The 10,499-nt window shown below is 57.5% G+C and overlaps 2 protein-coding genes across 2 annotated transcripts; both read left to right on the top strand.

The window, feature by feature from the left end:
• Nucleotides 1–3,820: 3,820 nt before the first annotated feature.
• LOC135452779 (metallothionein-1) lies at nucleotides 3,821–5,266 on the top strand. The gene is made up of 3 exons (XM_064723183.1): nucleotides 3,821–4,010; nucleotides 4,351–4,416; nucleotides 4,998–5,266. Exons 1-3 carry the CDS (start codon nucleotides 3,980–3,982, stop codon nucleotides 5,090–5,092), a joined length of 192 nt encoding a protein of 63 aa, XP_064579253.1. The 5' UTR covers nucleotides 3,821–3,979; the 3' UTR covers nucleotides 5,093–5,266.
• A 3,555-nt stretch (nucleotides 5,267–8,821) lies between these two features.
• On the top strand, nucleotides 8,822–10,059 carry LOC135452740 (metallothionein-2). The gene is made up of 3 exons (XM_064723125.1): nucleotides 8,822–9,112; nucleotides 9,204–9,269; nucleotides 9,816–10,059. The coding sequence occupies exons 1-3, from the start codon at nucleotides 9,082–9,084 to the stop codon at nucleotides 9,908–9,910; spliced, it is 192 nt and encodes a 63-aa protein (XP_064579195.1). The 5' UTR covers nucleotides 8,822–9,081; the 3' UTR covers nucleotides 9,911–10,059.
• Nucleotides 10,060–10,499: the final 440 nt, after the last annotated feature.

Genomic DNA, 10,499 nt, shown 5'->3' with positions numbered 1-10,499 from the left:
GGGCCCTCGCTGAAGGTGCCTTCCTACAGTTACAGACGTGATGTGGGCCAGCAAGTGCCCAAGAAGGGCATTTCCCCCAGAAAATGGGACATGCCACGTCTTTGCTGATGGCTGATATTGGAGAGGGACTCACTGGGATGTATTTTCCTAAAGCTGCAATCAAGGTGCAGGCAGGGAAGCAGGCGTCTTCCCAGGAAGATGCAAGGAGGGAGAACAGACAATGAGCTTAGCTAATGTTTGCCACTGAGAAAAGAATGAGTCTTTGCTCCAAATTTTCTGGGAAAAAGAAAGAAGTCTCCACAGCCTGAGGTCACCCCACTGATCCAGTTTCACTCCCAAATGTTTCCAAGGCTTTGCCTATGCACATGGGGAGTGGTTGAGAATGGCTTCCCAGGGCAGACAAGAGGTGATTCACCTTCTTCCTCCTCTGCCAAAGGGCTGGCAAGCACCAGCAAAATAAAACTACGTCAGCACCTATTTCCCGTGTTTCAAACACTTGTTTATCATCAGCAAACAATAACCTGAGATTCGGATCAAAGCTGAGCCTGCTTTCTAAGCAGCAATCACTCCTAGGGCTTCCTGCTGCCTTTCCGCACTTGCATGTGCTGGGTGTTTGCTGAATGCTAAAATATTTTTTATTTTCTCCATTTGGGTTTAAAAGACCGGTCCCAGGTGGGCTGTGGTTCCCTGTACCTCTGGCAGCTGTGCCCTGGCCATCCATGACTCTCCTGCCCAGAGACCAACACCAAGAGGCAGCTGGAGCAGGGAGAGCTGAGCTGCCCTTGCTGCTGCTGTGGGGTCAGGGCCACCCCTGGGTACAGTGGATCAGCATCCCTGCCTGGCAAGCAGTGGGCAATGGTGAGGGCCAGGGCACCCCCAGGGTCCTGGTGCTGTGCCCACATGGGGTTCATGGCCCCCTGCATCCCTGCCCAGTCTGTACCCACTGAGCCACGGTGCTTTGCCAGAGCCCCCTGGCTGCCTGGGATCTTGTATCTGGGTGAAGGAAGGGGCACCAAACTGCTCCAGAGGGGATTATGAGCCCAGAGCAAGCACTTTGGGGGATATGTGCCATGAGGGGGGCTTGTAGTGGTCTGCAGGGTCCCCAGAAGGGGATGTGCTGGGTGGCTGCACCACAGGCAGTTGGAGGCTGATGCTGGTGCATTATGCACCTCGGTGTGCCCACAGGTGACTGGAGCCACGTGTCCTTCAGCAGAGAGCCAGGGCAGACCTGTGCCAGCTCACCTCCACGGGAGCTGGCTGCTGTGCCTCTCTCCTGGCCCGCCTGGCACCAGCCCTGAGTCACTGCCAGTCACCGGCACCAGCCCTGACACCTTCCTGTGGCTTTCAGCAATCAGCTGCAGACGCCTGAGGTGTCACAGGAACAGGTGCCTCTGCCACACTGTCCTGAAAGCTGTCAGCTTCCTTCTCTCCTTTCTAGGGATCCCTGTCCCTCGCATGCCAATGGTGATGCTCAGCCATCATCATCCTCCCCGTGAATATCATCTCCTGGAGCACTGGAGCACCACGCTGACTCACCGCTGTTAATCCACCTGGCAATCTCGGGGGAATTGCCTGGGGACAGAGCCAGGAATCCCACACAGGGGACAGGAGAGCCAAGGTGTACAGCTCTGGTGTGGCAAGGGCTGGTGAATAAATTCTGTGCAGAGATCCTGCCTGTTTTGCTTGGCTCTGGGGAGCAGCATTAGGCCCATTTAAATGATGGAGACCCTCCAGGCAAATGGAAGGCAGGGGCCAGAAGGCAAACTGATGCTGGCAAGACCTTGTCATGGGGGGTATTTAAACAGCAGGAAGGTGTCCCCAGCTCATCATTGTCACCCCAATCACAGGTTGCTTCTGGAGGTGGTCTGATTGGTATGTGTCTGCCTGACAACCCACTATTCCAGTCCAATCCCAAATTAATTATAGAATGTCCCAAATCAATTACAGAATAGACTGGGAGCAATGTAAGATCTACCAGAGTCCTGATTCTCAGTCCTATATCACCTGGAAGATTATTTTTTTCCTTTGTGCAGAAAGAGAGGAAAGAAACTAAAAAGAACTGGGGTCTGACTAAGAACAGATGCTGGAGAACTTTTCCTGCACCCTGTCCTTTCGTGGCAGAGATTGTTCTCTTCCCTTTTTGTGGGCTCCACCTTCCTCCCCCTAGGCTAGAGGAGAGGGACCATTTTGGAGAGGCCACATGTCCCTGTATCCCTGGGCCACCATCAGCTAGGGATAGGGCCAATTTTTGCCTTAGTGGCCAAGGGTGCCAGGCAGTGGGGGAAGACACAACAGACACAACAGTGATATTGCTGTTCACCATTAACCCATCATGACACAGCAGGAAGCATTTCCTTTGGCATATTACTGTACCACAGGAGTGTTTGATTATTTCAGCCAAGGAGCAGAGCAAATGCAAGATCCCACGGAGATACTGCCCCTCTGTCATGACACCAACACAGTACAAAGGACTGTAGCCAGGGTGGCAGGTGACCATTAGCACATGTGTTTCCCATGTTTGTGTTTCCCTGCTCCCACAGGAGCAATAACACTCTTGGCACACACCTCCTCCCTGGCACTGTCCCCTGCCATCACACCCCAGTGCATCAGAGCAGTGTGACATTCACATGGCCACAGGGCTGGCACATCAGGGCACTGCTAAGCCGGTCCAGGGTACAGGAGTTGGGGAAGGGGCCCATTGGCTCTGCCTTTCCTAGGCTTTTCCATACAGATTTCCCACACTGGCCTGGAGAGGCTGGAGGAGATGCTGAGTTGGGGTGTTGGCAATGCTCCCCATCAGGTCACCCAACAAGCTCCCAACAAGCCCAGACAGCTGAGTGGTAAAAATACTCCCTGGGCCGCTGTTTCAGGTGGATTAGCATGGATAAACTGCCTCAGCCAGGTACTGCAGGCAAAACCCAGCTGGGATAAAACCCCAAGGAAAAGGAGTCTCAGAGCAAGGGGCAGCTGGGATGGGGTGTCACTGACACCAAGGAGCACACAGAAACACAGGAATGATGAGGAAGGATGCTCCACAGCTGGCAGTGCCTCCTGCACATAAAGCAGACTGTCCCCACACCAAAAATCTCAGCAAGCATTATATTTTTTTTTTGCCTTCCACCCCAAACCCTCGCTGTGCTTCTGAGTGGGTGGGTAAAACCCGCTGGAGGAGTTGACCAGGGTGATGGCATCTCGCCTGCCACCCTCCTCCCCTGCACACCCAGTTAATGACACACGGAAATTAATTCAGGAGAGTGGGATGGAGCACCCAGCTGGGAAGGAGACAGGGCCCGAGGTGCCATGCATGGCGCCAAGAGGACGTGGGTGCCACTGTCCTGGGGCACTGGGAGGGCACGGCAGGCTCTGGCCAGGCCAGTCCAGCTTGTTGCTGCTCCTGCTTGCAGGGAGGGTGTAGGAACCAGAGGACAGGGTCTCAAGCAGGGACTGAATCCCTGTCACCTCATGGTGCCAGCTCCCCATCACCCCACCGTGCCAGCTCTGAGAGGAGGGGACTGAGATTTCCTAGCAGTGGTGGCACTTCCTGGATTAATGTATCCCCCAAATCAGATTGGTAGTTTGATTTTGGTATCAGTCAGTCAATCAATCAATCAATGGCTGGACTGTGGGGGCTCCCTGGGCGCAGACTCTCATCCCCATGGAGTGCAGCAGCACTCCTGAGACAGGTGCCACCTGTGCGATGAGCTGTGGCCGTTCTCTGCACCCCTTCCAACGCCCCAGCAGAGAGGGGTGGTCCCCCCGTCCCTGGCTCTGCCGGGAGCCCCGGGTCACGCTGCGCCGCCCGGCCGTGAATCAGCAGCGCCCGGGGCAGCGCCGGGCTGAGCCGTGCGCACGCTGCAGGGGCGGAGGTTTTGCACTCGCTCTCGGCTGCCCAAGGATAAATAGGAGGCGGCTGCGAGTCCTGCCAAAGCTTCCTCCCGCCGCCCGACGCGTCCGACAGCCGGCACCCAGCCCACCAGACATGGACTCCCAGGATTGCCCTTGTGCCACAGGTAAGGCAGCGCTTCCTTCCATCCCGGGGGCAGCGGGAGCCGCAGCATCCCGGCGGGAGCACCGGCACTCCCGCCCGCCGGCCTCCCCCGCCATTCCCGTGTTTGCTCTCGTACGGGCTGGGCCCGCAGCTGAAGTCCCTTCCCAGCACTGCGGTGTCACACTGGGAGCATCTCGCTGGAAAGCGGCTGGGAATGCCGTGACCTCCCCTCTGAGGGAGGCTGAAGCATCAGAGGATGCTCAGAGGGCAGGCAGTGCTGCTCCCCGCGGATCTCTGGGTTGTTGGTATCTCCTCCCACCACCTCTTCTCAACCTCTTTTTCTCCTTTTCTCCCTGTTTTAGGTGGCACCTGCACCTGCGGGGACAACTGTAAATGCAAAAACTGCAAATGTACATCGTGCAAAAAAGGTAAGAGGGATCCCTGAAGCCCCCGGGGTGGGGAGCAGAAACACTCGAGGGGTTTTCACTACACATCCGTGTATGCACTGAATCAAATTAGTCTTAGCATTGCCAGTGGTGAGTTTATTCCTCACATAAGGTTTTTGTGCCCCCAAAGGAGGGCACAAGTGTGAATCCCACTCCCTCTCTAGGCAATACAATCACTCACTACCACCTAAACCTGAGCTATTCCCTCAATAGCACCTCAGGCTCAGCACAAGGGGATGCTGGGGAGGAAACCGGCTCTGGGATTTCTTCTGGGTGCTCCTGGTGCTGTCACCCACAGCAGAGCTGTGTGCCACGAGGGTTTCAAAGAGAGGGACTGGGGCAATCCTGGTGAGCCCCCGGGAGTACCACACTCTGCCCCTGCCTCTCAGTGCCAGCCCTGCCTGCACAAACACCCTGGAGACACTGCCAGGAGCAGGCATGCTGCTAAAAGGGAACAACATGAATACATGGGAGGTCTCCAAAACACTGAGACCTCCCAATCCCCAGCCTGACCTCCTGAGAATGTCCTTAATTTTTTTATTTTTTTTTTGTGTCTCCCACAGGCTGCTGCTCCTGCTGCCCAGCTGGATGTGCCAAGTGTGCACAGGGCTGCGTCTGCAAGGGGCCCCCCTCTGCCAAGTGCAGCTGCTGCAAATAGGGGACCCCTGGCTGCACATCTGGGGGTGATGCACATCTGGGGGGGCCAAAGAAGAATAACCTTATTGTGTATGTTGGTTGTCTTTTTTTTTATATATGTGTTCAGATTTCTTTAGTGTTTGTCACTTTGACATGTAATAAGCTACCTAAATAAAGTGATATGTATATAAAGGTGCACGAGGAACTTGGCACTTGTGTTGGGTGCGGCAGTTTCCCTGGGGAGCGGGAGGACAGCGTGTGTGGGAGGTCATGGCAAACAGCCTGCGTCTTGTTTTTGCTCCTGTCTTCTGCTCTTGGCTCTGCTCTCCCTACCAGTAGTTCTGACTCCTGTTTTAACACTTTCCCTACACAATAAGGGAATTTTCCGCTCCCCACCGCCCTCTTGCTGCCCAGGGGCAAATCCCATGCTGTCTCCTCCAACCAGAGATCCTCGGGGCTAATGAGCAGCTCGTTATTACAAGCTTTCACTGTAATAAGCACCCCAGCCCTGCCCATTTCCAGGGGGAATATTTCCACGGCAGGTGGGGTGGCAGAGAAACAGGTTTAGTTTTCCTCCTGGCAGTTTAGTTGAACTGGCTGGTAGAACCACATTGCTTATCCCCCTGCCACCTCTGCCAGTCTGTCTGGGTGCTCCTGGGTGCCCCTGGTCACCTGGTGCTCAGGTGACCTGGTTCTCCACTGTGGGGTCCAGTGCACACAATGGGGTGTGATCCCCACAAAAGGGTGCACTGCCTGCAATAGGGTTTAGTGCGTGTGATGGGATGTGATGCCCAAACCAGAGTGTGATGCCCATTGTGGTTTGCAATGCCCATTCCAGGATTTCAGTGATGGGATGTGATGAGGTGCAATGCCTGGGGTGGAATGCCCACAATGGGATGGGGTGCCTATGCCAGGGTGCAAACCAACAATGGGATGTGTTGCCTGCAATGCCCATATCAGGGTGTGATGCTCACTCTGCCCGAGCACAGCCATGCTGCTGCCAGAACACTGCACCCCAGGTGCCCTGTGCCACCCTGATGCTTCCCAGGAACATGACAGGCTCTGTCTGTCCCCACACTCCTCAAATGCAGATGTTTATGGTCACTTTTTTAGGTTAAAAACCTTTCCTGACCCACCCAGTCACCACCAGGACTCAGCCAGGGATTTGGCACAGCCTACAGCACAGCACCCCTGCCCAGGGGCTGCTCAGGGTGCCAATCCCTAGGGGGATATCCCTTTGCTCCAGGAGGGCTCCTCCCTCAGGGCATCCCCTGACATGTCACCATCACCCCACACTTCTGGCAGGTGCAAAGGCCACCCCTGTGTCAGCTGAATTTAGGCAGGGCAGGACGTGGTAGGCATGGAGCAATCACACTAAACACCGTGCTGCAAAGAGCAGGGTTATCTTTATTCCTTCCAACCCAGAGAGATGTAACTGCCAACCATACAGAAACATCACTGGTGAGCTCACAACAAGAGTGAAGGAGAGGTTGCTAATGGGATTTATCACCAAACATCTGGTTTAAGCAGCAAAGCTCACAGAATCAGTCTGGCTTTGCTGTGGTCCTGCCCCATGGCTCTGTGCTGTGCCCATCCCTGTGCCCCATGGCAGTATGATGGAGAGCAGCTGTCAGATGCTGTCCCCTGCCTTCAGGGGAAGTGGTGGGGAGAGAGGGAGGGTGGGCAGACAGAGGTTCCAGCATCCCCACTCTGAGCCCTGAGACCCGTGTTGGGCAGCTGCAGCTCTGCTGCTGACTTTATGATTGCTATAAAATAGAGTTGGCCATGGCACTCCTCTCACATGGGAACAGGCTTGTGTTTAACTACTCTGTGCCCTGGGAAATTGGAATACCAGCCATAATACAGCAGACCCCTCTGAGCTCTCCTCTCCCCATTGATGTCTGGCACAGCCTTTCAGCAAGCCTGTGGCTCAGGGAGTACTCGTTCGTTCCTCCCTGTTCTGCTTGTGGGATGACCTCACTATTTAGTGGAAATGCTCAGATTGGGAAATCAGGAATTTTCCAGGCTCTTTTCCCATCACAGCTTCACCTACAGTTCTATGGGGATGCTGTGCTGCCTTTTCCCACTCACAGTGACGTGGGGCCAGGACAACGTGTCCCAGGATTCAGCACAGCCCCTCCATGTATGATACACAGGATTCCTGGCAATCTGGGAATTCCCCTGCTTTCCCTGCAGCTTTGGCCCTGCACAGTCACCCCTCACCTTTGGGACGGCCCCGTGCAGGGGTGCACGATCCCATTTTGGCAGGTCAGGCTCCCTTTTCCTCAAGCACGGGTGCAGCAGAGCCCGACCTGCTGGAGGGGGGCCCGCGGGTGCAGCACATTCCCGGAGCGCTGCCCTGGGGCTGGCCGGGAGGGAGGGAAGTTAATTCCCAACCCGTGTTTGTGTGCAGTGACACCACACGTGCTCGGTTATTGCACCTCTCCTCCTTCCCGCTCAGCCAGTGGCGTGTGCAATGCCTGCTGGCTTCGCCTCACTGCTGCTGGCAAACAGTGCCAGGAAAAAAACTACTCCGTGCTCTTGCAAACAAGCACGAGCCGTTCCTGGCACAGCCACCCGGGTCACTGAGCCTCTCCTGGTCCTAGAGCCCGCTGGCCCGGGCTCCAAGGGGATGGACCCAGCTACAGCACCAGCTCTGAACACAGGCTTGCCCCATCTGTGACACCACCGAGAGCAGGGGTGCAGGCATGGGGACAGCCTGGCCCTGGCCCAGCCACTGTTTGCCATGGGCACGTGTGAGGTGGTGGAAGCCCATAGGCACACAAACCCTGTGACGAGGTGGAAAACTCACAGGGATGAGAAAGTGATTCCCAACAGCTCCTAGCTGGCAATGCCAAACTGGCACACTGCATCCCCATGCTCACCCAAGGGAAGTGCATGAAACTCTGTCAAGGGAGGTTTAGACTGGGTATTAGGAAAATATTTTTTACCCAGAAAGTAGTTGGGCCCTGGAACAGACTCCCCAAGGAAGTAGTCACTGCACCAATCCAGGCTAAGGAAGTTTTTGGACAACACACTCAAGGACGTGGCATGATTTTTGGAGTTGTCCTGTGCAGGCTCAGGAGCTGCATGCGATGATCCTTCTGGGTCTCTTCCAGCTCAGGGTGTTCTGTGATTCACCCGTCCTGGGAGGCCATCTGAGCACTCCAGCCCCACGGGGGCTGCCCAGGGCCATCCCACTCCCAGTGGGGTGCTGAAACAGTCTCATCCTCAGGGTGCCCCATGGCACTGTCCCAGGCGTGCAGGGCGCGGTGGCAGTGCCGTGCCACTGCTGTCACCTCCACACCCCGCGCATTCCAGCGTCTCGGTGCCCTGGAGCGCAGCACCCTGGCGGGGACGGGGGGTGCGGGTGGGACACCCCGACCTCCCCATACCGGGCTGGGAGCGGGGGTGAGGGGCAGGTCCGTGACCTGGGTAAGCACGGCACGGCACGGCACGGCTCCGTGGTGAGCACAGCACGGCCCCAGGTGAGCACGGTCCGGGGGTAGGGCACTGACCCCGGTCAGCACGGCCCTCGGGTGCGCACTGCCCACGAGTGAGCACGGCACGGCAAGGCACCGCCCCCGGTGAGCACGGCCCGAGGGCGGGCACAGCCCCGGGGTGAGCACGGCCCCGGGGTGAGCACGGCACAGCACGGCACCGCCCCCTGTGAGCACGGCCCGAGGGCGAGCATAGCCCCGGGGTGAGCACGGCATAGCCCGGCCCCCGGTGAGCACGGCCCCGGGGTGAGCACGGCATGGCCCGGCCCCCGATGAGCACGGCCCCCGGTGAGCACGGCCCCGGGGTGAGCACGGCACGGCACGGCACCGCCCCCGGTGAGCACGGCCCCGGTGCCGGCGGCCCCGCTGCACCGTGCGCAGCGCCAGCACCGCCCCGCGTCCTGCCCCATAAATAGCGGGCGGCCGGCGCTACTCTGCACCGCTGCTATCCCCGCCGGACCGAGCCGAATCGAGCCGAGCTAGACTGAGCTAAACCGAGCCGAGCCGAGCCATGGACCCCCAGGACTGCACGTGTGCCGCCGGTAAGTGCCCCGTCGTGTCCCGGCCGCCTCCCGCCTGGCTCCCGGCTGCCCGACTCCCGGCTGAGCCCGCTCTCCTTCCCTCGCTCTCCAGGTGACTCCTGCTCCTGCGCAGGGTCCTGCAAGTGCAAGAACTGCCGCTGCCGGAGCTGCCGCAAGAGTGAGTGCGGGGCTCAGGGAGGGGGACCCGGCCTTGGTTTTGGGACATCCTTGGGCGCCTCTCTGCTCCATCGGGAAACTTCTTTACTGTGGGACTCCCTGGGCACCTCGCTGCTCCATAGGGGAACCCCTCCTTGCCCTGTGGGATCCACAGACACTTTCCTGTTCCACAAGGGAGCTCTTTGTTGCTCTGTCGGACCCAATAGGAACTTCCCAGCTCTTACCCTGTAGACAACCGCTCTTCCCGTGTCAAACTCTGTATGGAGAGCCCATCACTCCCTCTCTTGCCCTGTACAACCCTTATGAGATCCTTCCCTCTTCCCCTGGCCCATTGCAATGCACATGCACCCTCCCCTCTGGGAGGCTGCGCCCACCCTGTAGGACCCTCATGGAGACCTCCAGCCCATTGGGATCCTCATGGAGAACTCCAGCCCATTGGGATCATCAGCCCGGCTCATGGAGATGTTTCCCACTCTCCATCGGGTCCCTCTGCCTCACAGAACCCCAGTCCCTTCCGCCTACCTCCTAACTCTTGTGTCCCCCCCAGGTTGCTGCTCCTGCTGCCCCGCGAGCTGCAGCAACTGCGCCAAGGGCTGCGTGTGCAAGGAGCCGACGAGCAGCAAGTGCAGCTGCTGCCACTGAGCCGCTCGGTCTGCCTGTAAATAGTCGGCACGCTTCGGGGACAGGGGGTGGGGGGCACACAAAAGCCTATTTTTTTTGTTTTGTTTTTCTTCTTTTGTATTTTCTGTACCAGTGGTGAAACTGGATGGAAATAAAGGAGTTTTTCTGGAGGTATGAGTGCTGCTGTGGGGATGGGTTGGAGGCTGAGCATTTTTGCCACTTGGGACACCTGTGTGGGAATTGTGCTGTGGGGTGGGAGAGGGCTGCTCATAAACATCCCATGTCCTTCCCTAAGTGGGCTCTGCGCCTTCCTTGAGGGAGAAAAGGAGCTTCACAGGGCACGGGATGGACCTCATCCTACATGTGGGGTTGGTGTGGGCATCTTTAAGGTGTTGGTCTCCCAGGGAGGATGGGTGATGGGTGACACACCCAGAGGTGTGGGCAAACAATGGAACGAGGGGCTCTAGTCCCCTCCAGCCTTTCCTTGGCTTCATGGCAGGTGCCTCTGCACCATGTTAGGGGCTTCCTTTGGGTGAAAGATCATGGGGGAGCAAGCGAGGTGGGTGGGAGGGTGATGTGTGTTGGCAAGATGCCTGCCCTGAGCTGCTGC

This window comes from Zonotrichia leucophrys, chromosome 11 (genome assembly GCF_028769735.1).
Source record: "Zonotrichia leucophrys gambelii isolate GWCS_2022_RI chromosome 11, RI_Zleu_2.0, whole genome shotgun sequence".
NCBI classification, from domain to species: Eukaryota; Metazoa; Chordata; class Aves; order Passeriformes; family Passerellidae; genus Zonotrichia; species Zonotrichia leucophrys.
This window is presented reverse-complemented; position numbering and strand designations above follow the sequence as displayed.

What these genes read in the sequence shown, in the direction of transcription:
- LOC135452779 (XM_064723183.1), top strand. Translation starts at nt 3,980, where the DNA reads ATGGACTCCCAGGATTGCCCTTGTGCCACAG. An exon ending in GGATTGCCCTTGTGCCACAG is followed by an intron (nt 4,011 to 4,350) that starts GTAAGGCAGCGC and finishes TCCCTGTTTTAG; the next exon opens with GTGGCACCTGCACCTGCGGG. An exon ending in ATGTACATCGTGCAAAAAAG is followed by an intron (nt 4,417 to 4,997) that starts GTAAGAGGGATC and finishes TGTCTCCCACAG; the next exon opens with GCTGCTGCTCCTGCTGCCCA.
- LOC135452740 (XM_064723125.1), top strand. Translation starts at nt 9,082, where the DNA reads ATGGACCCCCAGGACTGCACGTGTGCCGCCG. An exon ending in GGACTGCACGTGTGCCGCCG is followed by an intron (nt 9,113 to 9,203) that starts GTAAGTGCCCCG and finishes CTCGCTCTCCAG; the next exon opens with GTGACTCCTGCTCCTGCGCA. An exon ending in CTGCCGGAGCTGCCGCAAGA is followed by an intron (nt 9,270 to 9,815) that starts GTGAGTGCGGGG and finishes TGTCCCCCCCAG; the next exon opens with GTTGCTGCTCCTGCTGCCCC.